The following is a 26,926-nucleotide window of genomic DNA, read 5'->3' as shown; positions in this document are numbered from 1 at the left end:
TGTTTGCTGCACCATCTCATCGTTAGAATATTTCTCTTTTTGTTATGTCTTTTAAAAGGACAAGCAAGAATCAGATACAATATAATCCAGACAAGTAAAGATATCATACCAAGCACAGCGTAACTAACCGAAGTGCAATCAGACTTGGATTTCTATGGGTTTGGCTGCCCCATCCTCTCTTTGCAACCTCTGTTTCTGGAAAGGTGAAACTTTGTGAGGTTGTTGTGCTGGACAGACCAACACTTTTCCACAAAGACATTGAGACTTCTTGTAGCCTTGGAGACTTAGCATAATCATTGCAGGCCAGTCTGCAAAAGATTTTACATTTCAAGATGATCGAGTTGGGATAAAACCATTTGGCCACGTAGATTCTTGACGCCCATGCACTGATGTGAAGTATTAACTGGGAGATTCTCTCCGTCAGCCAAGAGACTTTGTCATGGAGCCAGTTTCTGACCCATGAGGTTGGGATGAAAGGCGCAGAGCCACAGTGGACCTTTATAAAAGCTCTTTCCTAACAGCATCAAAACTCCAACCTGTCTTGTCTTAGTCTTGTTCTTGGCTCTGGTATCTGCAGCTTGTTGTCTTGTGTTCCATCTGCCTCTTTCCCAGGCTGTTCAGAAGTCACATTGCCACCATTGTTTCTTCTCAATCTGACCAACTCATCCATTGCCTCATTCTCTGACCCCACGTATTAATGTCCAGCCGTTAGGATTGTATTTCCTCTCTTGTTCAGAGCTCTGTGTGTCCTCCCCACTTCTCTCTGGCACTCTCAGCCTTTGCTCGTGACTCTTCTGGAGCAGATACACAAAATATTTAGGAATTTGGGGTAGACTGGTTGTAATGTACTCAACTTCCACTACATGGCTGCACAACAGAGTGAACTAATAGAGTTTTAATGTTTATACGTAGAGTTTTTTCTGTACCTTGATGCTGATGGGAGCTGAGGGTGCTTATCTTTGCTGGACTGGGTGTTTCAGCTCAAAGTGTCTCTGGGGAAGGGTCTGTGCATTCTGATCTTTGTGGAGGGGCTGGCAGGGTATGTAAGTCTTGCTGTATTCCCGCTGATGTGCCAACTTGGAAAAATACAACTCTTTTTATTGCCCTAGGGCCGATGGGAGAGTCAGCAAGATGTATCCCAAGGTGCCACAAATTCCAGTAGAATCAGCCCGTCTCGTACCTCTCTGCCGGGCTCCGAGCAGCAAAACCGCTCCCCTGATTCAGGTAAGGCCTTTCCTAAAGCTGGAACAGCTTTCCTAAAACTGGACTCAAGTTGTCCAGCTCCTGCGTGTCAAGTAAAGCTGCTTTGGGAGATGCAGAGAAATTTATTCTTCAGAGTTCATGCGGTGCCCTCTATGTGAATACTGAGCAGTTGTGGCAAAGCTACTTGGACTCTAGAATATTCCAACTTGCCTTTTCACAGAATCACAGAATCCCAGAATGTCAGGGGTTGGAAGGGCCCTGGAAAGCTCATCCAGTGCAATCCCCCCATGGAGCAGGAACACCCAGATGAGGTTACACAGGAAGGTGTCCAGGCGGGTTGGAATGTCTGCACAGAAGGAGACTCCACAACCTCCCTGGGCAGCCTGGGCCAGGCTCTGCCACCCTCACCCCAACAAGTTTGTTCTCAAATTTAAGTGGAACCTCTTGTGTTCCAGTTTGCACCCATTGCCCCTTGTCCTGTCACTGGTTGTCACCGAGAAGAGCCTGGCTCCATCCTCCTGACACTCCCCCTTTCCATATTGATCCCCATGTGTGAGTCCCCCCTCAGTGTCCTCTTGTCCAGCTCCAGAGCCCCAGCTCCCTCAGCCTTTCCTCACACGAGAGATGCTCCACTCCCTTCAGCATCTTGGTGGCTGCGCTGGACTCTCTGCAGCAGTTCCCTGTCCTGCTGGAACTGAGGGGCCACAACTGGACACAAGATTCCAGGTGTGGTCTCCCCAGGGCAGAGCAGAGGGGCAGGAGAACCTCTCTGACCTACTGACCACCCCCTTTTAATACATCGCAGGTACCACATGGGCCCAGCGTTGGCTCAGCCCACATCACCTGCTATTCCCAGCTGGTCTCCCATCCACATACTGACCAGACCTGACCCTGCTTAGCTTCCCAGATCAGATGGGATCGGGTGTTCTCAGGGTGCTATGGCTGTATATATTTTATATATATATATATATATATTTATGTATGTATATACATTCCCCAAGTATATCCTGATAGTATCTGAACTAAACCCTTTTTCCATGGTCACCCTGCTGTCCCCAGGACCCCCAGGTCCCTTTAGCCTACACTGCTCTCTAATAGCTCATTCCCCAACTTACACTGGAACCTGGGGTTGTTCCTGCCCAGATTCAAGACTCTACACTTGCCCTTGTTCTAGTTCATTAAATTTTTCCCCGCCCAACTCTCCAGCCTGTCCAGGTCTCACTTTTTTTATCTCTGCTACTGGTTCCGTTAATGCCACGTGGTTTAAGTTGTCCGAAGATCCAGTCTTACCCCAAGATTATCTCAATGTCTGAAGGTAGCGGGCTCAGAAAGCGCCGTTTGTTCTGTGAGTAAAACCAACAAAAGCAACAAAGCCGTGAATGTGGCAGAAAATGAGCAGCTCTTGAATCGGACGCATGATTTTGCAGCTGATTTGCCTAATGTGTAACCGAGAATGCAGAGATCTAGAGTAGTGATGTTTTGTACGTCTAACTAGGTTTGCTCAAGGGGGGTTAGTGTATTAAAAATGCCAGTCTGATTAAGGAGACTTGAATGCCCCTAACTTTCTTCTTTTTCTTTACTTGCATCTTCCCATCTTTTATTTCTAGTAAGTTCTGTAATCATTGTTAAAAATGTGTACTGTGTGGGCGTCCTTTCTCAATTTTGCTGCTTTTCTTCCTGCTTCTGCAAGTTACAAAGCGTTTTATGTTTCCCATTGCAAACGAGAAGCTTTTTCACACCATGCGATGAAAAAAATGCCATCTCCTGGGGCCACAGATTCAGATCCATCCAAATCCATGTGTCCCTTTCGCGGGAGGAGCAAACATTCAGCGCTTTCCCTTGGCTAATGCTTTGACCACTGCAAGATGCCGTCTTAGACTGAAATGCTAATAGTTTTGTAATATATTTGGGTTGGTTTATAATATAATGGGTTGGGGTTTGGTTTTATGGCGTTTTTTGTTTGCTTTGGGGGCTTGTTGTATTTTGTTTGCATTTGTTTGTTCGTTGGAGTTTTTCTGTTTGTTTGGGGTTCTTTCCAAAGCATAACTAACCTTGTTTTATCCCTTTTTCCAACAGGTATTGGTAGCCTGGCTGCTTCCTACTTGAACCCCGTCAAGTCCTTCGTGCCTCAGATGCCAAAGCTGCTCAAGTCTCTTTTTCCTGTCCGAGATGACAAGAAGGGCAGGCAGACCTCTCCTCTTGCACAGCAGGTAAAAAATTAACCCCAACGGGCTATGCAGTAATACTGGTGAGTGCTATTTTATATGTTGATGCCGAGCAAACCGAGCTTTTAGTCATGGTAAAGCCTCGCGATGCATTTCCCCTCCGTTCCGTCCGAGATAGCGGAGCTGTTCAGACTTATTGATACTCACTTGGCTTTTTAGAGGTGCTGAGTACACTCCCGGTGTGATGGATGGTGATACCACTTGCAGTGACAGTAGTAAAATTTATGACGTGCACTTAGTGTTGTTTGCATATCGCCAAGTGGAAAATGTCATTCTGTTTTTAATTGGTTATTTCTTATGCCATTCTCCCCGGCTCCTTGTGGCACCTTTTACCATCTGCTCTGTGCTTTGGACAGTTGCTTTTCGTCCTTCTCTCTTCTCTTCTTCCTCTTCTTCCTCTTCTTCCTCTTCTTCCTCTTCTTCCTCTTCTTCCTCTTCTTCCTCTTCTTCCTCTTCTTCCTCTTCTTCCTCTTCTTCCTCTTCTTCCTCTTCTTCCTCTTCTTCCTCTTCTTCCTCTTCTTCCTCTTTCTCTTCCTCTTTCTCTTTCTCTTTCTTCCTCTTCCTGCCCTTCTCCCTTCCCTTTTCCTCTCCCTTCCCTTTTCCTCTCCCTTCCCTTTTCCTTTCCCTTCCCTTTTCCTTTCCCTTCCCTTTTCCTTTCCCTTTCCTTTCCCTTTCCCTTTCCCTTTCCCTTTCCCTTTCTCTTTCCCTTTCCCTTTCCTTTTCCCTTTCCTTTACCTTCCCCTTTCCCTTTCCTTTCTCTTCCCCTTTCCCTTTCCTTTCTCTTCCCCTTTCCCTTTCCCTTTCCTTTTCCCTTTCCTTTACCTTCCCCTTTCCCTTTCCTTTTCCCTTTCCCTTTCCTTTCTCTTCCCCCTTCCCTTTCCTTTCTCTTCCCCTTTCCCTTTCCCTTTCCTTTCTCTTCCCCTTTCCCTTCCCCTTTCCCTTTCTCTTCCCTTCCCCTTTCCCTTTCCCTTTCCTTTACCTTCCCCTTTCCCTTTCCCTTTCCTTTCTCTTCCCCTTTCCCTTTCCCTTTCCTTTCTCTTCCCCTTTCCCTTCCCCTTTCCCTTTCTCTTCCCTTCCCCTTTCCCTTTCCCTTTCCCTTTCCTTTACCTTCCCCTTTCCCTTTCCCTTTCCTTTCTCTTCCCCTTTCCCTTTCCCTTTCCCTTTCCCTTTCCCTTTCCCTTTCCCTTTCCCTTTCCTTTACCTTCCCCTTTCCCTTTCCCTTTCCTTTCTCTTCCCCTTCCCCTTTCCCTTTCCCTTTCCCATTCCCTTTCCCTTTCCCTTTCCTTTTCCCTTTCCCTTCCCTTTCCTTTCCCTTTCCCTTTCCTTCCCCTTTCCCTTTCCTTCCCCTTTCCCTTTCCTTCCCCTTCCCCTTCCCCTTTCCCTTCCCTTCCCTTCCCTTTCCCTTTCCCTTTCCCTTTCCCTTTCCTTTCCCTTTCCTTTCCCTTTCCTTTCCCTTTCCTTCCCCTTCCCCTTCCCCTTCCCCTTTCCCTTTCCCTTCCCTTTCCCTTTCCCTTTCCCTTTCCCTTTCCTTCCCCTTTCCCTTTCCTTCCCCTTCCCCTTCCTCTTCCCTTCCCTTCCCTTTTCCCTTCCCTTCCCTTTTTCCTTCCTTTCCCCCTTCCCCCTTCCCCCTTCCCCCTCCCCTCCCTCTTTTGACACAAACCCTTCTTATTCCACCTTCCATATGTGGCACATTCCAGCCCGTAATAATATTCCCGACTCCCACATTTCTAATATACTTTATGAAAATTACCCTTACCATTTTGTACGCAGTTAAATGACTTCATTCCGAGGTCTGGGCAGATTAAAAGGGGAACTCAGAACCGTTTTCAAGTTAGTTCATCAAGACGTTTCTGCAGTTTGCTCTAAGAACTTTAAAAGCCAGTTTTCCGTACTCGTTCTCGTTAAAAACTGCTTGTATGAGGGTGATAGAGGAAACAGAACTCAGAAAGAAATCGAAATACCAACAGTTCAGTCACCAGAACTGGACCCGTATGAGCTCGGCCACACAGGTGCTGATTAGAGCATCCAAACAATTTTTATATGAAACTCAGAAAAGCCTTCAAGATTTTCAAGAAGGTTCTTCCAAGGCCACGTTATTTACATTTGATTAAAGAACGGCCGTTCTAGCAGTTAAACCCCACACCAAACCCCACGAAACTGCTGGGTTTTAACGCCCCATCAGAAAAAGGCTTTTGTCTGCTTAGATAGCTTCTCATTAACGGCGTTTCATTATTTTTTAAGATTAATTACTACGTCCGCACCAGGAGGTGAAAGAGAAAAGCCTGAGAGCTGCCCTCTCCATGTGTCTGTATTTCTATACCACAAAACAAACCTGAATTGCATTCCAATAGTTTATCATTTTGTTAACATAGCTGTGACTCAAAATCTCTTGTTTAAGCCACGTGCTAACAAAGATTTGAGCATTCAACGAGGTTCTTTAGTATGAAGGTGAAAAGAAAACCACTTACCAAACGCACACGGGTCTGAGGAAGATGCTTCAGCCACAGCAATGTCAAAAATAGCAGAAAATGGAATTTAATATGTATATTTTTTTAATGTCAGCACCCGGTAATGCCCTAAAATGTAATTACACGGTGGTTCCTGCAGATCACCAGGGTCATAAGGTAAAGAACAGGAATTCTGCTCAGCGCACACCACGAAAGCCTCAGCACGTTAATGGAAAAGACAGAGCTCAAGAGCAGGTACATAATATAATGAAGCATAGGCAGATGGAACTCCGCTTCTCCATCCACCTGCAGATTTTACACAAGTGTTTTAAACTTCTCCCCATCAGCACTAAGGTTGGGCCAGGCTTTAAATCTTGCACGCTGCAGTGCTAAGCTTTGTCACGGATAGGGTAGGGAAATTAAAAGCAACTTCAGCGATCCAAAAAGGCTTAAATTTTGGCTTATTTTACTTACAGACCACTGGCAATTAATTTAAAGGCATCAGATAATGGAGAAAATAGGCACTTTCTAACTTAAAAGTACATAAACAGCTTCATCAGAAACCAATCTTTTAGGGACATAAACAGCTTCATCGGAAGCCGCTCTGCTAGTTACATAAAGAATCCTATTATGCCAAATTAATTCAATCTAACTAATTAGAGAGCAGGAAGTTCTTTCAATTATTTTATGTGCCGTCTGAGGAACGCACTTGAATACGAGAGCAGATTTCATTAATTGCGGTTCATTATTCTCCAGATTAGTCGCTAAACTTGCAGCAGAAGGTCAAAGACGGCGGTTTTGTTCGGCTGCCACCACCTTGGCTGGGATGGGTTTGTATTTATGAAACTCAGGCAATAAAACAAAACCAGCATTGGGAATTATAATTCCTATATGTGCTTGCTTACTTTAAAGTTGATGCCAGGCTAACAACGGCGTGCGATTGAAATGAAGAGGTATTTTCAGCATGAGGGATCAGAACTCATCTTCTATTTACTCACAGGGATCAGAAATTGGGCAACGAGCTGCTCGGTCCTGATGAACTTCAGTTATAAATGAGTGCAAAGGTTAAGTACTGTATCGGAAATGATGCTCAAAAGCACTGAAATCAACAACTTACAACAAAACAAATCTGGTGCTTTTTCTGCAGAGATGTACAGCCATTAACTATCATTTAACATATTGGAGATTTAATACATCTAGTATTAGATGGCCATCTAGTTCAAGACTTCACCAGCATTTTTCCACAAGAGATTTTAATGACATTAGATAATTGAGCACTCTTAAATAATGGAGCGGATATGCACGGAAAAGGAAGCTTGAGAAGCATTTTGGAAATTCTCCTTCGCTTCAGTTGTTTGATGAACCAGGAGAAAATAATAAACGGATCCACTTTTTGGTATTTATGTGCAAAAACGTATTACTTATCCACTCATTTGCTTTCAGCCGGGAAAGAATGATTGAGACCTTTCCATTGTCTTTGTAAAGCATTCCTTTAGTCATTCATTCCTCCAAATTTGCTCTTTATGGTAACAGAAATCCATCAGTTGCCAGTTAGGGGTCAAATTCTCTCACCTCGCACATTCATTTATGTCCCCTGTCGCTTGAAGTTTTATTCTTCAACAGAACCCAGATGCATCGTTCTGTAGTTTCTGTAGTGTAAAAGGTGTGCAAGTTGGTGTAAAAGGTGTAAAAGCTGGTGTAAAAGTTGGTGTAAAAGGTGTAGAAGTCCGTGTAAAAGTTGGTGTAGAAGTCGATGTAAAAGGTGTAGGAGTTGGTGTAGAAGTTGGTGTTAAAGGTGTAAAAGTTGATGTAAAAGGTGTAGGAGTTGGTGTAGAAGTTGATGTTAAAGGTGTAAAGGTTGGTGTAAAAGGTGTAGGAGTTGGTGTAGAAGTTGATGTTAAAGGTGTAAAAGTTGGTGTAAAAGGTGTAGGAGTTGGTGTAGAAGATGGTGTAAAAGGTGTAGGAGTTGGTGTAAAAGGTGTAAAAGTTGGTGTAAAAAGTGTAAAAGCTGGTGTAAATAGTGTAAAAGCTGGTGTAAAAAGTGTAAAAGCTGGTGTAAAAGGTGTAAAAGTTGGTGTAAAAAGTGTAAAAGCTGGTGTAAAAGTTGTAAAAGCTGGTGTAAAAGGTGTAAAAGTTGGTGTAAAAAGTGTAAAAGCTGGTGTAAAAAGTGTAAAAGCTGGTGTAAAAGGTGTAAAAGCTGGTGTAAAAAGTGTAAAAGCTGGTGTAAAAGGTGTAAAAGCTGGTGTAAAAAGTGTAAAAGCTGGTGTAAAAGGTGTAAAAGCTGGTGTAAAAGGTGTAGAAGTTGGTGTAGTAGTTGGTGTAAAAGGTGTAGAAATTGGTGTAGAAGCTGATATAAAAGGTGTAGAAGTTGGTTGTCAAACACTGACTCCCCAGCAGCCCCATCACCCACCCAGTATATAAATATACAAATACAAATAAGCTGCAAGTCAGATCAGGAGACATGATAGTTATGATATTAAAGCCCGTCTCACAGCAAAAGTCTCTATTTTCTGTGCTGTAGCTAATTCTGTAGCAATTCCTTCAATTTCCGCTCTTCTGTGCATTGCGATCACTAACAGGAGTGAAGAATCCAAATTCCTCTACTGATAGAGCTGTGAAGATTATCTATAAACCTCTCCAATCACTGAGCTGCATTTGTAATCCAATTAACTCATTCTATTACAAAACTAAAAGTAGCAAATAATTTTAAGCTTTCATTTTATTACACAGATCCAATGATCATGGAAAAACTTGGGTTGCTCTCCAGTGCAACTGCATTGAATCTTCACCTACTCCTGTTCATATATTCGCTTTTATTATTTAAAAACAAAGCAGAAATAGCATCCCATCCTAATAAAAACGTTTGCATTCATTATCTGATTGCTTGAGTCCCCTAAGTAATCCACAACATAAATTAAAATCTCTTAAAATAGATCTCTTTGTAGTTTAAAAACTGACTTCAAGACCAGTAATATAAGGCTGATCTTGCGCAGCCTTGTGGGACGGAGTGGGAACGGGTGGTTAAACCAGAGGCGGGAAGTTAGGCCTGGTTTGTAAGCTCAGCTCAGCTCTCATCGGTTCAGTTCTGAGTCAAGACATTGTGAAATTGTCACTGAATTGTAAAGAGCATCTATTTGCATCTTTTGATACCTTTAAAGAAAGACACTGTGGTAATTTTAATGCTCTAAATTTTGTAGATGAGTAGGTTTATAGAATTCCAGTCTCAACACTGAGGCTGTTGTAAGCAAAACCTGGCTGAAGGGAAGAAGCCAGAGAGTCGTGGTCAATGGGGCAGAGTCCAGTTGAGGCCTGGATCTAGTGCAGTGTTCACGGGTCAGTGCTGGGGCCGGTATTATTCAATATATTCATCAATGATTTGGACGAGGGATTTACACTATAGAGGTCTATTCCTTTATAAATAAACTCTCAAATAAAGGAGATATTATTTATAATGAGATTCTGTAGTTAATCCATTTTCTTTAAAAGACAGTAGCTTCTTCTAGTCTGCTTGCCCAAGTATTAGATCCTGCTCAGAAGCCACATCTGGAGCAGGTGGAGTTTGATGTGGACGAGAGAGAAGAGGAGAAGAAGAAGAAGAGAAGAGAAGAAGAAGAAGAGAAGAGAAGAAGAGAAGAGAAAGAGAAGAAGAGAAGAGAAGAGAGAGAAGAGAAGAAGAAGAAGAAGAAGAGAAGAAGAGAAGAGAAAGAGAAGAAGAGAAGAGAAGAGAGAGAAGAGAAGAAGAAGAAGAGAAGAGAAGAAGAGAAGAGAAGAAGAGAAGAGAAGAAGAGAAGAGAAAGAGAAGAAGAGAAGAGAAGAGAGAGAAGAGAAGAAGAAGAAGAAAAGAAGAGAAGAGAAGAAGAGAAGAGAAAGAGAAGAAGAGAAAGAGAAGAGAAGAGAAAAGAAAAGAGAAGAGAAGAAGAAAAGAGGAAGAAGAGGAGGAGAGAAGATATTCAGATCTCATTTTATAATGCAGAAGATATTCTATTTGAATGATTAATGACTTTTAAAAGGAGGGCAGGGAGCAGTATTGCTGAGGGAGACCTTTTGGAAATAGGGGACATTCTTAAAATGAATTCAACTCTTTGGGTCACGTACCGGGGGATTCCGAATCCTTATAGCGTTGCTGTGATGTCTTGTGTAAGTGTTTCATCCCGAGTGCTCAAAACTGCTTTAAATGTCCATTTAACGAAGCAAATATTGTGTCCTGCTGCAGAAGTTTCCCATTTTCTACATATCGGGTGGTAACGTTGAAGGGTTTTCAGCCAGCGACACCAAGTCAAACAGCTTTGTACCAAAGTCATCCATCACCATTGTGAGAGGCATTTTACAAAGTGCTTAACGACATAGAAACACCAAATGTGTTTTTCTGAGCTCATTGCCATTATATATGTAATAAATGGCATGAAAAAGAGCTCGTTTAGGACTAATATTGGTGCCTCTGGGAGTGGGGTGAGATACACATTTGCTTTTCCTTTTCAATCTCACCAACATACCGGGTTGGCCTCCAAATTGCACTGATCACCAGTGACGACGTGGCTTTTGGTCACCTCAAAGTCCGTGCAAACCGACCCTCGCCTGACCAGAAAATAATGCGAAACCCATAGAAATTCACTGCACAGACGGAAAAAGACAATTTTTGTTCTACAAAGAAGCTTTAAAGTGAATTGCTTTCATATTCTCTCTTACTCTGTATTTTCTTGTCAGCTTGGTTGAAGGAATTGCGCCAAAAATTATCGCTGTGGAAGGGTCACGTTTTGCCACAGGGTAAATATATATGTCTAATTTAGCCGTCGCTATCTACAAATGTTTAATAACAGAACTTGGCTCTCGATTCAGAATCACTTTTTCATCCAATAAACATCTACCCAGATAGTCAAACACGTTGTTTTCAGTATCACCCCCAAGTTACTTGATGATATTTCGTAACAAAGGTCTGGTTTAGTTCCATTGAGGGGTTTTGTGCCCATCTGGGTCTTGTCAACACCAAATTTGGACAAGCGCCACTCCTCATAATGGCATTTTTGGTTTTCTCCATGTTTTTCTGAATGTTCCTTGGCAAATTTATTGTAGTTTGGAGATTTCAGGAGCGGAACTCGACAAGGAGCGATTGAAGTGTGATGGTTTCCTCTCTTTCGCTGTTTGATATCAACTGGATTTTTAGATTTCATGGATTAACAGGCTGCGAGACTGAAGGGTTTCGAGAGATTAAAAACCCAACCGAACGCTTTTCTCTGTTTGCTTTAAAGTGATAAAAGGAAATCAAAGGAGCCGAGAAATAATTTCAAATGCTTATTCCAATTTTGAGTGCTTAACAATGCTAAACCTCAGAGCACATCCCAGAGATGACACATTTGCTGGGAGAAAATGGGGCGAAAAGACCAAGTTTTGTTACAGTGCCTGGAGCTGGTTTTACCTCCTGATACAAGGTCTAATGAAACAAAGGAAAAGCTGTTTTCCCCACTATATCTACCAGATCACAAACGGTAGCGTAGAAGCGGCAAGGACAGAGTTTTTCCATCACAGAACCTTTCCGCAATGCCGAAATGCTTTGTTTTTAGCATTGGAGAATGGAGGTGTTTAACTGGGATAATCTGAATTTAAGAGCTTTGGCTTCTCTAAGGGATTAGTCCTAACACCTTGTGACTGCAGATAGGTTTTTTTGTTAAAAGGTGATATTTAATAGCTTGGCTTTGTGCTCCCAAGATGGACCAACCCATGGTTGAAAGATGGTTGAGTATAGAATAGGTGTTCTGCCAAATACTCTCACGTAAGCTTCTATTAAACCTAAAATTTGCGAGAAGGTTAATCCATCTCCTCTCTAGTCTTTGTTAAAGTGAAGCACTTGGCTGTTACGATAATCAAATTATCCTTGCGTGTCTGAGTTAATATTGGTGATACTTAGGCCAAGCCTGGATACTCACACAGCTCGTTGCTTTAAGCCACCGCTGGTCTCGGTCTCAAGTCAGCACTGCACTTGGTTCCAGGTTAATACTTTTATCTGAGAAGATTCCCACATGATTCCAATGGAAACTGGACTGCGAGGTGTCTGAAGCCTCTTGGGTTGAGCTTATTTTTAGGCTTCATTGATTTGTTTCGATTTGGGTCACCTGGAGGATGTCAAACTGCGGATACCTTGTGTACCCAAAATCAGTTTCCCCTGAGCCCCACTTCAGTGTTGTGCTTTCAATGAGCGGGTTTAATGACATGCAAACCCCTCCTCTCCCACTGTTTATTTGTTCCCTCGAACAACGGTGGGTTTTATTTAGTGCCCGGCAATCTCTGTATAGATAATAGCTGTTCTTTTCTTCCATGTTTATGTCTTTATGGGACAGGATTACTCTTATTCCTCCCAAATTTTGCCCTTAAAGAGCTCTTTGTCTGAAAGTATGAATCTGTACGTTATTTAATGGTCATAAGGAGCGATGTTTCTGCCTTTTTCTCCTCTTTCCTGTTCTTCATTCTTCCCTTTCCATGGTTCTCCATTGGCCTGGTGGCCCCTTCCCTTCCTGTGTCAACAGGGCTTGGTGGCCTAAGTTGGCAGCTTAGCTTAAAATTTGTAGTCAAGTTTGCTGTTACAGCCTTAGGAGGGTGATTATTTCAAATCTTTAACCTAAAGAGCCGAATATGGAGCAAGCAACGGACTTCAGGCAGAACTGGTTCTTCTGGCATAAGATATTGCGATAGCAAACGGCACGTGTCGTCTTCACCGTGGTGATGCCACCCTCGAAAAGAGGATGTGCAGGTCTTGGGTTTGGCTTCCTTAAAGCAGGAAATGCTAAATCTAAGCTGAATTAAGATACTGGAGATGGAGAAGGAGTTTTGGAGATGGACTAAAGTGATGGATTTCACTGGTCAGATCTGATTCGTCCGGTTGCTCCTCCATCCGTCTTTGACCAACGCTGTGAATTTGTACATGTAGCTGCTTGTGTGTTCAAATCCAGGGATGCCGTGGTTAGGGTTTTTACACCTTCAGTATATCAGAACGCAATATAATAGCAACGCGCTGTCCCCTCATGACAAAGGTTTGTTTGCGATTCCAAAATTTCCAATATAAGGGTCAATGTTTTACACTTTCGGTATATCAGAACGCAAGAAAATAACAATGCACTGTCCCTTCATGACAAAGGTTTGCTTGCATTTCCAAAATTTCCGATATAAGCTTTAATGTTTAACCAGCTTGACAATATTTAATATTCAATCCTCCAGTTTTTATTTATGTGCTTTGTATTTAATGCTCTTTTCTTCTTTCGTTCCTGCAGGCTGTCCCTCGGATTATGGTCCAGTCGGCCGGTACCGACGCCAGCGCCGCGAGGATCAAACAGGTGAGCGCGTCCCGGTCGCGATGATACAGTTTTCAGTTCTACATTTCAGGCCAATTCGTGATATCGGCATGAAAAACAGGCTCTTTCTAAGCGGGAGGGAAAATAGAGCCTGTGATCTGCCCCAGTTCAGCACAACTTCAGTCTGATGAATAGCGAAGCAGCTTTGTCCCACTCCGCTTTCATTGTCTTATCTGAACGCTTTAAAGGGAAAACCCAAAGAGCAGAGCTCGCGGGTCCACATGAACACCCTTCTCCCCATAGAAAAGCTAAAAATATGTCTTTAATCCACAGGAATATTAAAAAAACACCCTTTCTGTATGACATTTCACTTAGCAATAGCAAGCTAGCCTTTGGTTCTGAAATTCCTGTGATTCAATCAATACCCTCTTCGCTTCTGTTTCCGGCAGAAAAGGCGCATCAGAATGAGCTGAAAATCCTGTAATTTGGGACACTTAACCACTAGATGGGATAAACCACAAAATTTTGAACAGTGAACAAAATGTAGACCCAAGAGTTAAGACAGGGCATGTACAAATCTGTCCTTCATATTAACAACCTCCTCCCTCCCAAAGAGATTTAGAGACATCCTAATCTTTTAGAGTACATGTGCTGGCAAAAGATATTGATCCATCAGATTTAGTAAACTTTACAGCCAAGAAATACATCACTAAAACGGGCTGTTAATCTCATGAGGTGCAGTTAATTTCGTCCTCTGAAAGTGCGCGGTGCTGGCGGCGTCGAGGTGGGAATGGCGTTTGGAAATGGGGACAGAAATGACGGTTTAGTTGGAGAGACGTGATTTATCAATCCCGCGAGTTAAGCCAAATAACTGCGGGAGACTTATAGATCACGGCTGTTTCACTTTTCACATAAATCCTGCTGTTCAAACAGCAAATGGCTGTTCCTGTAATATAAATAATTTTTCAGTAAATATTGGGGGACGTATTTCTTTTTTGTGGACACTTTTCTTATTGATGGAAGAAATGAGCTGACAATCCTACCGGTTTTGTGAAGCTGACTTCGTATCAGCTCGCATCGCAGATTGCAGCCAGATGGGGGTTTAGATAAGCTCAGGCCTTAGTGATTCCCCAAGGCCTTGTGTCCTTTTAGCCCTGATGTTTTGGATAACAAAGCACCACGGTGCGTGTTGTCTTCTGTTTTAGATTATCCAAGAGCAAGCAGGGGAACGGCCACTGGAAACCGCAGCGCAGACGTCTGAGATGGACAAGAGTGCGGACAAGTCGCCCAAAGTGCCTTCGCAGCAGCTCGCAGGAGATGCCCAAGCGCAGGACACCCCGGAGGGGCCTCCAAGCCCCCTGAGTGAAGCCTCCAGCGGGTACTTTTCCCACAGTGTCTCCACAGCCACGCTCTCCGAGGCCCTGGCAATGGGAAGCGACGCCACGGCACAGCCGGGAGGCCAAGCGCCCGTGATGAGCGACTCCTCCTCTCCCGGCGCGGCTCAAACCTCTTCTTGTGACACACCGGGGCACCCAGAAAGCTTTCTTGGTACTAAACGAGACAGTCCGCCCGCCTTCGGCCTTCAGAGCGCTCACGCAAGAGCTAAAGACGGCACTGAAGTGAAAGGGAGCGATGCTGCGAAATCAAAGTCCTGCACATCTGTGACTGCGAGCGAGCTGGCAAATGACGCCTCTGTGGCCACCGATGCAAAAACCTCCGTTTCTGCCTCCGCTCCGAAGAAGGAGTCGTTATCCAAACAATCAACGGAGCGGGCGGGACAAGCTCGGATAAAAGAAACGTCGTCTGTGGCTTCAGAACTGGGGTTTCCCAAGCCACAGGTTCATGCTGATCAATTGTCCCAGCCTGGCATCGCAGCGTCTCCCTTCAAAATCCAGAAAGTGAAGACATCAGAACTGAAGTCCTTCACCAGCATGCTGGGGACGGATCCCCCGAGTTGGCCAAACGCAGAAGAGCAACAAGAAGGAGAAAAGAGCACGTCCGGCGCCCGTGGAATGAACCACAACGGGGCAGACACGGCAGAGGACAAACTGGAGGTGAATTCCGACTCGGAAGATGCCAATGAAGTTCCCGAGTGGCTGAAAGAGGGAGAATATGTCACCGTTGGTGCAAATAAGACGGGCACAGTTAGATACATCGGGCCCACAGACTTTCAAGAGGGAACGTGGGTTGGTGTCGAACTGGATTTACCTTCAGGTAAAATATGATGTAAAGCAGACAGCGTGTCGAAGTGTACAGCGTTCATTTCAACGCTGCCTTTCAATGAGGGAATTTCATTAACCGTTACTGGGTGCATTTTGAGAAGGGAAATGTGAAAGGTCTTGCTTTGCTGTGATCTTTTTTCCAGTCTGTGTAAACCTCTCACCACCCTCAGCACTATTTCTTTCTCATATCTAGTCTGCATCTCCCCTCTTTTATCACATTATCACAGTATGTTTGGGATTGGAAGGGACCTCAAATGATCATCCAGTCCAATCCCCCTGCTGGAGCAGGAACGCCCAGGTGAGGTCGCACAGGAACATGTCCAGATGGGTTTTGAATGTCTCCAGAGAAGGAGACTCCACAACCCCCCTGGGCAGCCTGTTCCAGGCTCTGTCACCCTCACTGAGAAGTTTCTTCTCAAATTTAAGTGGAACCTCTTGTGTTCCAGCTTGATCCCATTACCCCTCGTCCTATCATGGTTGTCACCGAGCAGAGCCTGGCTCCATCCTCATGGCACTCACCCTTTATATATTTATAAACATTAATAAGGTCACCCCTCAGTCTCCTCTTCTCCAAACTAAAGAGACCCAGCTCCCTCAGCCTTTCCTCATAAGGGAGGTGCTCCACTCCCTTCATCATCTTTGTTGCCCTATGCTGGACCCTCTCCAGCAGTTCCCTGTCCTTCTGGAACTGAGGGGCCCAGAACTGGACACAATATTCTAGATGGGGTCTCACCAGGGTGGAGTAGAGGGGAAGGAGGACCTCTCTCGACCTACTAACCACTCCCCTTGTAATACACCCCAGGTACCATTGGCTTCCTGGCCACAAGGGCCCAGTGCTGGCTCATGGTCATCCTGTTGTCCACCAGGACCCCCAGGTCCCTTTCCCCTACACTCCTCTCTAATAGGTCATTTCCCAACCTATACTGGAACCTGGGGTTGTTCCTGCCCAGATATAAGACTCTACACTTGCCCTTGTTAAATTTCATTAGGTTATTCCCCGCCCAGCTCTCCAGCCTGTCCAGGTCTCTGATGGCAGCACAGCTTCCAGTGTCACCAGTCCTCCCAGCTTGGTGTCACCAGCAAACTTGCTGATAGTACACTCAGTTCCCTTGTCCAAATCATTAATGAATATATTGAATAATATTGGCCCATCAGCCCTTGTCCTATCGCAACAGATCCGACTAAAAACATTTAGGAACATCAGGCTAGATAAATGCAAAGTCTCTTTGCATTACCTCGTCTCCCACAAGCTATTTTAAAATAAGCTGTAAAATTGCAGAATGCTGTTTGTTTGTGTCTATATAGAATCGTGGAGTTGTTTAGGTTGGAAAATACCTTTAGGATCGAGTCCAGCCATTAAACTCACTCTGTCAAGTCCAGCAGTAAACCATGTCCGCTCCCATGGGACTCATTTTCTCCAAGAGCAGGCGGGAATGCGGGAAGGCGAGTGGAAAATCCCGGAGATGAGCAGAGATATCGCTGCCCTTGAGAGTGAGAGGGTTTGGTTTAGCAAGGACGCGTAAAGCTCTTTATTGAAATCCTTTAACCAAGCTCTAGCACTCCAGGTCTGAATCAGGACACGCAGGGAGTCACCGCATGTTTCCCTGCGTTTGGGGCCATTCACCTGGATTAATACCATGCCAAGCGTCCTGAGCTCCCGTTGAACAAGCAGTTATCTTCCTGCACGTGGGTGTGCTCAGAGCAGCTAAACTGGACGGTGTCTCATCAGCTGGTTTCAGAAATCTCTCTGGAGTTGTCCATGCTGGAAAGCAAACTGGAGCTCTGATCCCTTTGAAATAGGTAGAGCTGATTCTAAGGGTGACAGAGCCTGGCCCAGGCTGCCCAGGGGGGTTGTGGAGTCTCCTTCTGTGCAGACATTCCAACCCGCCTGGACATGTTCCTGTGCGACCTCACCTGGGCGTTCCTGCTCCAGCAGGGGGATCGCACTAGATGATCTTTTGAGGTCCCTTCCAATCCCAAACATACTGTGATACTGTGACACTGTGATTCTCAGTCCTGAATTCATGCCCTATTAAAAAAAAATACAACAAAGCAACATATATATATATATATATATATATATATTTACAGATTCATTTAGATCTTGGAAGGCCACCTTCCCTTATTTTAAGCCATTTGCACACACCCGCTGAGCATCAGCTTCTCCATCCGTCAAAGAGTCGAATGGCTATGAGGTTTTTCGTCTGTTGAGGACTCAACTGCCAGTGTTACTGGGTATTTTTATTTCCCCCACTTCTGTCTCCACCATCATTAAGTCCCTGGTTTGCTGGAGCAGAACTGGCTTCTCTGGATCTTCACTGAGGAAAGACGGTCACAAACTTGTGTCTTTGGAGGAGAAGTCCAAGTCCTCAGCCATGTGTGGGTACATTGGACCCAACATGGTGATGGTTGTAGAGAGAAGGAAACACCCGTAAAACAAAAGGGGTGTCCTTACGTCATTTATAATATCTTTTCATGTTCCCTTTACAGATGGGAGCTGTCTCTGTCCCAGTACCCAGAACAATGACCGTGCCAACTTTGAATGATCTAAAGGGACAAATAGAACGATCTGAACAGCATCAACATAAATTTATTCTTTCTGTTCTGGGGAGGTTTAGGATATGGAAACAATAACTCTGCTCAACTTCAGATTCTCATCAACTCAGAAACCCAGAAGCTCTTTTAATTGTCTTTTTTCCTTCCTTCCTGATGGTTTGTTAATGCGTCTCTTGCTGAACTGATTATTTAACACTTCTGGTGAAATTAAAGAATTCCACCAAATGGCAAGCAGGGAGGGTGAATAAGGTGGAATGTCCCATGTGGAGTAACCGTCTCCATGCAATGGCTTTACTGGTGTGGGGCAGCGAGCTATACTGGTGTCACTGGAGCACAAGGCCGCTGCTTCCTCTAATCTCTTAATTTTATCAAGTTCAGATACAAAAGCAACTGTTGTTTTTTTAATCTTCTGTGGGAAGGCGACTCCACCTCTCTGGTAGCTGGAAGACTTTAAATCAATAAGTGTATCGATCTCAGGATTTGTTTGCTCTCGTCCCAGCTTTGTCCTCTCGTGCCAACAGTGCTCTCTCCTCCTGGGTGTTTCCCTTCACAGCGTGTTTATAAAGAACATTTACCCTTTCAGCATCTTCTTCCTCATCTTTTAATGAAATAGAACAAGGGCAAGTGTAGAGTCTTGTATCTGGGCAGGAACAACCCCAGGTTCCAGTGTAAGTTGGGGAATGACCTGTTGGAGAGCAGTGTAGGGGAAAGGGACCTGGGGGTCCTGGGGACAGCAGGGTGACCAGGAGCCAGCACTGGCCCCTTGTGGCCAGGAAGCCAGTGGTACCTGGGGTGGGTTAGAAGGGGGTGGTCAGTAGGTCAGAGAGGTTCTCCTGCCCCTCTGCTCTGCCCTGGGGAGACCACACCTGGAATCTTGTGTCCAGTTGTGGCCCCTCAGTTCCAGCAGGACAGGGAACTGCTGCAGAGAGTCCAGCGCAGCCACCAAGATGCTGAAGGGAGTGGAGCATCTCCCGTGTGAGGAAAGGCTGAGGGAGCTGGGGCTCTGGAGCTGGACAAGAGGACACTGAGGGGGGACTCATTCCTGGGGATCAATATGGAAAGGGGGAGTGTCAGGAGGATGGAGCCAGGCTCTTCTGGTGACAACCAGTGACAGGACAAGGGGTAATGGGTACAAACTGGATCACAGGAGGTTCCACTTAAATATGAGAAGCAACTTGTTGGCGGTGAGGGTGTCAGAGCCTGGCCCAGGCTGCCCAGGGAGGTTGTGGAGTCTCCTTCTGTGCAGACATTCCAACCCGCCTGGACACCTTCCTGTGTAACCTCATCTGGGTGTTCCTGCTCCATGGGGGGATTGCCCTGGATGAGCTTTCCAGGTCCCTTCCAACCCCTGACACTCTGGGGTTCTGTGATTGTTGTCCCTCTGGTAGCACAGCATTCGCACAGAATAAAACCATTTTCTCTACCGTTTCCCTTCTTGTTTAAGGTAAGAACGATGGCTCGATCGGAGGGAAGCAATATTTCCGATGCAACCCGGGCTATGGGTTGCTGGTGAAACCCGGCAGAGTGCGAAGGGCCACGGGAGCGGCGAGGCGACGCAGCGCCGGGCTGCGGCTACAAGGAGCGACTGCCGAGAACAGAAAGAGCAGCGGCTCGTCCGGCTCGGGCTCCAGCCTGGCGTCCCTCACCGCCATGACCAAACCCGATGGAGCATCCACACCACGACCGGAGAAAAGCCAGAAAAACGCCGAGAACAGGAAATCTTGGGCAAATTGAAACGGGGGAGCAGCTCCTCCTCCTTCAGGGTGATAAACCAACCACGCGAACTTGAATTTGTGGCAAACGCTAATGAAGGTTATTTTCTTGTTTTCCTCTGCTTTGGGTGGTTGACACATTAATTCTTGGCCTTGTCGTGGTGCTGGGGCTACGTCCTTCGGTTCCCGTCACAGATGGTGACGCTTCAGGTGGCGGTGTGAGCTCTGCTCTCTCCCACCTTTCAGACAACAAAGAGACACTTAAATGGTTCAAACTACAGCGTTGTTTTCCACTACGCTTTACACACTACGCTCCTCTCACTGCGACTGCAATTTCTACAAAAAAGAAGCCTCAAAATAACTTATTTTCTAATTTTAAGTCCGTATGGTGAAAGGGCAGGTTTATAATGATTCCAGGCAGGCAGAGAAGCAAACATAAAACTTTATTTGGAAATAAAGAACCCCCAAAACACATTTTATTTTAAAAAAGCTACAGCTCTTTGGTTGTGTGACCTTGGCCGTTGATTGTCCTGTGGAAATCAGCAGAATTCTTCTCGCTGATTTACAGGGAATTGGAGAAATTGGTATTTTTGACTCCTTCTTTTTGGGAAAGAGGGGAGTCGAGCGAATTCACTGTCTAATCCATTGAACCATAACGGGATCCCCTCTCTCACTTGCCCCAAAGCGCCGGGACCTTCTCGTTGGTTCCGATTTTCGCGGCACCATCGGCACTTGGTGCCGCGACGTTCCCCTGGCCTGTGTGTTTTTAGGCGTCACACAAGCAGGGGGTCGCCGGCCTAGCAACGGGACTGACCCGCTCTATTTATTATTATTTATTAAAACACAAAACGTTTGCGCTTTACAATCACCCACCGCGAGCTCCGCCGCCCCGAGAGGAGGATCCTCCAGCCCAAACCTCGGCCCCACCACTAATCCCGCTCTTAAAATCATGAGGTTTGGGCTGGCTTTTATTAAACTTGGTTTTATTTTTGGTAACCCCTACTGTTTTTTTTTAACCGTGGCGCAAATTACTGCGTGCCCATATATATAAATGTGCACGTATCGACCTACACTCATTTTCTAACAAATCAAGACCACAGACCTTCGTATTCTGAGCTATGTCTTGTTTAGTCGCCACGTTGGACAGCTTGAGCAATAGGCGTTTGATCTACGTGAGGAATATTTCGCATGCTAAATTAATGATTAAACTTTAATATGCACCTAATCGCTGCCCGTGGGTATCCAAGTGCCTTAGCCATCTGGTTCAGGGGTCCAAGAGAAAGATATATTGTCATCAGAGGAGATAGAGATGCTTAGCGAAGGAGATAATTATGCTGATTTACTGTAATTAATATCATTTACGCAGAAGGAATAAAATTAAAATAGAAACTAATCTGTAGCAGCAATAAGTGGGTTGGGTTACAATGCGACATGCATAGGGATTTGGGCGTCTTTGCAGCTTTTTGTGACTAGTTTCAGTGTTTCCTAAATTTTACCTAAAGGAATCTTAATATAAAATGTACAGACCAGCTTTTAAAAGACATTTTTAGTGTACAGTTTTCCCTCCTTGTCCTTTGCACGAAGCTCCTGTCCATTCAAGCCAAGGCGATGGGAGGAATTTAGCAGCAAAGAATCCAGACGCTAAAATCCTGGTTTTTAAAGTCGTGACTGTTTTTATATCTGTGACTAGAAAAACAACGCTTTGATTTGGGAAACGATGAGTCTCGTTGATGAATTCCAGTCGCTAATTAACACGATGCCTCTTAAACTTGCCTTGTGAATCTTCTCAACCCCATCTTTCCCGTGTTCCTAATTGCACTTTGTTCTGCGGAAAGTTCGTTAATGTGAAACAGCCCCCTGCCCGAGCTGTGGGTTATTATTTTAGTCTCAGCATTTCATGGACTGGATTTAGGGATATCTTTAGGATTTCCTGCTGTTTGGGTGGAGAGACGAAGGGAAGAACCTGCGGATCCTTCGGAAGCCTCTTTTCTGCATTCTCCAGGACCGATGAGACGGGAGCGAAGGCGCCGGAGCGAAGGAGTTGAGCAGATGCCGTTGGGTTAATAATTCACTAGTAGCACCACCCACTAGCAATTCCTCCAGCCATATTCTTACATCTCACCGCATAGGGATGAATTTCAGTGTTTGCCCATCGGAGACGCGCGGTCGGAGGCTCTGATGACTGATACGGTTGGGTTTCTTGTACAAAAACCACATGTTGAGTGGGGTTGGAACAGAACATTCTCGCCGTCTCCTCCAGGTGAGTTATCCTGGGAGCAAAGGTGTTAAATCCGGCCGGTGTGGTTTGAATTACCAGCAGGTGATGAGGATAACGGAGCGGCTCTGTCACCAGAGCGCCCGCCTGGGTTTACTGGGGGCTTTTACTCAGAGCTCTCTTGGGTTTTACCATCTTGTTTGACTTTGGAAACTCAACCTCTCCTCAGTTTCCACCCAAAAAATGAAGCCGCCCTATAAACGCGTCACCCCGATGGGACACAAGCTCCAGAAAGCCAAACAAATGGAATTTGAGCATGTTCTTCTTGGACTCCATCCTGCTCAGCCCAGTGTTCCTGGGCCCCTGAGGCTTCTTCTAATGATGTTTTCCAAGATTTTGGTGCGGTGAGAGCGCATCCCTCTAAAAGCCATCATTACTTTGCACCAGCTAACCAGAAAACTGTTTAAAACCATAAAGTAGCTTACATAGATATCTTTTTAATTATTATTATTGATAACTAATGTTAGAAAAACTCTACACTCAGCATAAAGGAGGAGGTGCTCTTAACTGGAACTGCCCAGCAGCTGAGGCTGGTCTGTTAATAGCTATGCATATTTTCCAAGGTTTTCATGCACTTTATACAAGAGAAGAAGGATATTTAACGCAGGAACTGTCATTTGGGAGGCGAGCTTTGCTTTCTGTGTTCCGCGCCGGGGATGGGGGTAGAAAACGTAGTTGGTGGGTTGGAAATGTTGGGGACGTGATGTTGGGGATGTGTTCGTGTGTCCACAGATCCTGAGCTTGGGGTGTTTGCTCTGCTCAGCCACAACAATGACGCTTTTTGGAGGGACTTTTTTGGGTTTTCTTAACACAAGCCACGACTTTTTCCTGCGTTATGTTCAGCTCTCAAGGTGTTTCCATCTCTGCATCCAAAATATTAAAGTTTTCGGTTCAAGGGATGTGGCTCTTCAATGGAGTTTAGTTGAGGAAAAGCTTAGTTGTGGTAATAATGCCCAAGTCCTTAAGAAGTGAGTTTGCGCAGTGGTTGGGATGGGATCCAACATCCAACACCTCTTGGTTTGCTCAGTGGTTGAGTTGGAATCCAACATCCAACACCTCTTTGCTTGCTCAGTGGTTGAGTTGGAATCCAACATCCAACACCTCTTGGTTTGCTCAGTGGTTGAGATGGGATCCAACACCTCTTGGTTTGCTCAGTGGTTGAGTTGGAATCCAACATCCAACACCTCTCTGTTCAGTGGTTGAGATGGGATCCAACTCCTCTTTGCTTGCTCAGTGGTTGGGATGGGATCCAACATCCAACACCTCTTTGCTTGCTCAGTGGTTGAGTTGGAATCCAACGTCCAACACCTCTTGGTTTGCTCAGTGGTTGAGATGGGATCCAACACCTCTTGGTTTGCTGAGTGGTTGAGTTGGAATCCAACATCCAACACCTCTCTGTTCAGTGGTTGAGATGGGATCCAACTCCTCTTTGCTTGCTCAGTGGTTGGGATGGGATCCAACATCCAACACCTCTTGGTTTGCTCAGTGGTTGAGTTGGAATCCAACGTCCAACACGTCTTGGTTTGCTCAGTGGTTGAGATGGAATCCAGCTCCTCTTTGCTTGCTCAGTGGTTGAATTGGAATCCAATGTCCAACACCTCTTGGTTTACTCAGTGGTTGAGGTGATATCCAACACCTCTTTGCTTGCTCAGTGGCTGAGATGGAATCCAACATCCAACACATCCTACGGACCAAGAAACCCCCTCGTTCCCACCTGTCGGTCGTGAAAACCCACACGAGCTGAGTTGGGGCATTGCGGGGACCCGTTTGTGCTGGTGAGGAGTTTTCCATGCTGATGCTCGTGTCGTTGTGCCGGTTCTTTGCACAAGCTCCATTTTCACAGTGCCTTAGGTCAGCAGCCGCGGGGCCAGATTTGGCACCGTCCGCCTGAATTTGGGCAAGAAACATCATCAGCGAAGGTGCAGGTTGGTCACATACCAAACCCTCTTGAGCTGGGGTCGCAATAAGTGTCTTGTTCCTCCATCCTCTTTCCCCATCTTTGGGTTCTACTCTCTCCACCCTCTGAGCAATAACGGGCGGGGGGGAAAACCCTTCCCCAATTCAAACATCCTCGTCCTCAGCTCCATTCCTCCCTTTTTCCCTTTTCTCGCCATGTCCTGAGCCTTTTCCAGCTCGTCTTCCTGTTGAGTTCTGTAAATGTGGTGGGTCTGTATATAACGAGCGGCTCTTTGCCCCGTGGCGTTACGTGTCCGTCGGTGTACTTTAAACGAGCTAAAAATCCAAAGATGACTTCGTAATGAGCTGTAAAGTTTTTAATTATGACTGTAATATTGTATTATACATCCAGCGCGGCCTGCTGTACTTAAATAAACATCATCTTTAGAGCCAGGAAGTCTGCGCTTCGTTAATCGGGTGCGTTTAGGTGAAGAAGTGGAGCAGCATCGTAGGTGCTGAGATCTGGTTCCAACGCGACTTTTGCCTTTGTCACCTGCAATTTAGAGACCTTCCCGTTGATGAGCAGGACCCCAGGGCTTTACCTTCAGGTGTGGGGATCCTCAGTGGGTGCTGAGCCAGGGAAAAGCTTGATTTAATGCTCAGCTTGATTTAATGCTGGCATTCCCTGTCGTTCCACCAAATAAAAGCAGGTGGGTTCTGGTTGTGCTCCCCCTGTTCTCCAGCCTGGACAAGGGGCTGTTGCCACCGGCCGTGCCCTGAATCACTGCAGTGGTTTTTATTCCTTCTGCTCTTCTTTTGGGCTGTAAAAACCAACTCGACCTGGGCAAATGCTCTGGGGACAGGGAAGGTGGATGCAGGATGGGGTGGGATGGGGTGGATGGGGTGGGATGGGGTGGGTGGGATGAGGTGGGAAGGGATGGGGTGAGTGGGATGGGATGGGATGGGGTGGATGGGATGGGATGGGATGGGATGGGGTGGGATGGGATGGGGTGGATGGGGTGGGATGGGATGGGGTGGATGGGATGGGGTGGATGGGATGGGATGGGGTGGGATGGGATGGGGTGGGTGGGGTGGGGTGGGATGGGGTGGGTGGGATAGGGGTGGGGTGGGATGGGTGGAGTGGATGGGTGGAGTGGGATGGGATGGGTGGGGTGGGATGGGATGGGGTGGGATGGGATGGGATGGGGTGGCGGTGGGATGGGATGGGGTGGTGGGGGTGGGATGGGTGGGTGGGATGGGGTGGGGGGTGGGGGGATGGGGTGGGATGGGATGGGATGGGATGGGGTGGGATGGGATGGGATGGGATGGGGTGGGCTGGGATGGGATGGGGTGGATGGGATGGGATGGGATGGGATGGGGTGGGGTGGGGTGTGATGGTGCAATTTTGCAGGGAAACTGCTTAAAAACTCCATGACCCGGTTAGTGGGGAGGGAGCTGGACTGGGGTTTGCTCCTTGTGGAAAAGTGGATGAGAATGAAGTGAGTGCTGACACTGATTTAATGTGTTTCCAGCGCGGCGTTACCCCATTCCCCCAGAACCGGGGTGCGCAGCGGGGTGCAGCAGCGAGCTCAAGCGCCGTTTGCATCCCCAGGGGAGCGGGACAGCGACCGCCGCCCGGGCTGGTTATGAATTGGTAACAAGAATTGAAATATAAGGCTGAAGAAATGATTTATTTTCTAACTAGGTGTCCAGATGAAGAGCCGTGAGAACCCGGGCTTATCCAACCACTGTCTGAAAACCCAGCAATGAGCAGCCGCTGTTTCCTGGAGCCGTCGCTGCCGCAGGAGATCCCAGCAGTGCCGGGGTCACCCCACTGCGGGTAAAGCTGCAGGTTCATTTACTTGATGATCAGGATAACGTGTCCCACAGCCTGAAAACCTGGTCCTGGTGCTGCAGGACCTTCTGCAGAGACCAGAGACATGGGGCACAGGGAGGAAAAGCTGGGGCTGGTTTTGAAAGACAAAAGCAAATAACAAAACGTGGCCCCATCCAGGTTGTCCCACCACACCCTGGGGTCTCCAGACACTGATGCTGCTGGAGGTGCCCGGGGTTGGGTTGTGTCACAGGTTGGGGGTCCTGGGGACAGGAGGGTGACCATGAGCCAGCACTGGGCCCTTGTGGCCAGGAAGCCAATGGTACCTGGGGTGGGTTAGAAGGGGGTGGTCAGTAGGTCAGAGAGGTTCTCCTGCCCCTCTGCTCTGCCCTGGGGAGACCACACCTGGAATCTTGTGTCCAGTTGTGGCCCCTCAGTTCCAGCAGGACAGGGAACTGCTGGAGAGAGTCCAGCGCAGCACCAAGATGCTGCAGGGAGTGGAGCATCTCCCGTGTGAGGAAAGGCTGAGGGAGCTGGGGCTCTGGAGCTGGACAAGAGGACACTGAGGGGGGACTCATTCCTGGGGATCAAGATGGAAAGGGTGAGTGTCAGGAGGATGGAGCCAGGCTCTTCTCGGTGACAACCAGGGACAGGACAAGGGGCAATGGGTGCAAACTGGAACACAGGAGGTTCCACTTAAATTCGAGAAGCAACTTGTTTGGGGTGAGGGTGTCAGAGCCTGGCCCAGGCTGCCCAGGGGGGTTGTGGAGTCTCCTTCTGTGCAGACATTCCAACCCGCCTGGACACCTTCCTGTGTAACCTCATCTGGGTGTTCCTGCTCCATGGGGGGATTGCACTAGATGAGCTTTCCAGGTCCCTTCCAGCCCCTGACATTCTGGGATGCTGTGACTGTGTTGGGGTTCGGGCAGAGCAGCGAGAGGCCGGGCAGGCGCCTCTTACAGATTATCAATGGCTCTAATTAACATAATGGCAGCAAATCAGCAAACTAAAAAAAAAAAAAAAAGTGATAAAGTTTTTTTAACAATCCATATTACAAGTTTGTGAGGTTGCAGCATCGCCCGGGGCATTGCAGGCCCAGGAAATCCCTGTCGCTTGGTGCCACTGCCCCATGTCACCCCCCTGCCCCCTGGCTGTGTCACCGGGGTTGAAGCGCATGGGTCACACTGTGGGTTGTCCCTCGGTGCTCCAAGAACTCGCTGGTGGCCGAGGAGCGGCCGTGGTGGCACCACGGGACCTGCTGCAAGCACAGAATCAG

The 26,926-nt window shown here is 46.5% G+C and overlaps 1 protein-coding gene across 1 annotated transcript in view; it reads left to right on the top strand.

Moving 5' to 3' along the window:
• Window positions 1-19,964, top strand: part of KIF13B (kinesin family member 13B) — a 123,143-nt gene extending 103,179 nt beyond the window's left edge. Inside the window, exons 36-40 of the mRNA XM_080342525.1 lie at window positions 1,110-1,224; window positions 3,280-3,413; window positions 13,135-13,197; window positions 14,361-15,369; window positions 19,378-19,964. Of these exons, the coding sequence (XP_080198651.1) occupies window positions 1,110-1,224; window positions 3,280-3,413; window positions 13,135-13,197; window positions 14,361-15,369; window positions 19,378-19,667 (1,611 nt within the window). The 3' untranslated portion in view covers window positions 19,668-19,964. The remainder of the gene's footprint in view (window positions 1-1,109; window positions 1,225-3,279; window positions 3,414-13,134; window positions 13,198-14,360; window positions 15,370-19,377) is intronic.
• Window positions 19,965-26,926: the final 6,962 nt, after the last annotated feature.

The sequence above is a fragment of the Nesoenas mayeri genome (genome assembly GCF_963082525.1).
Source record: "Nesoenas mayeri genome assembly, chromosome: 3".
Classification (NCBI taxonomy): domain Eukaryota; kingdom Metazoa; phylum Chordata; class Aves; order Columbiformes; family Columbidae; genus Nesoenas; species Nesoenas mayeri.
This window is presented reverse-complemented; position numbering and strand designations above follow the sequence as displayed.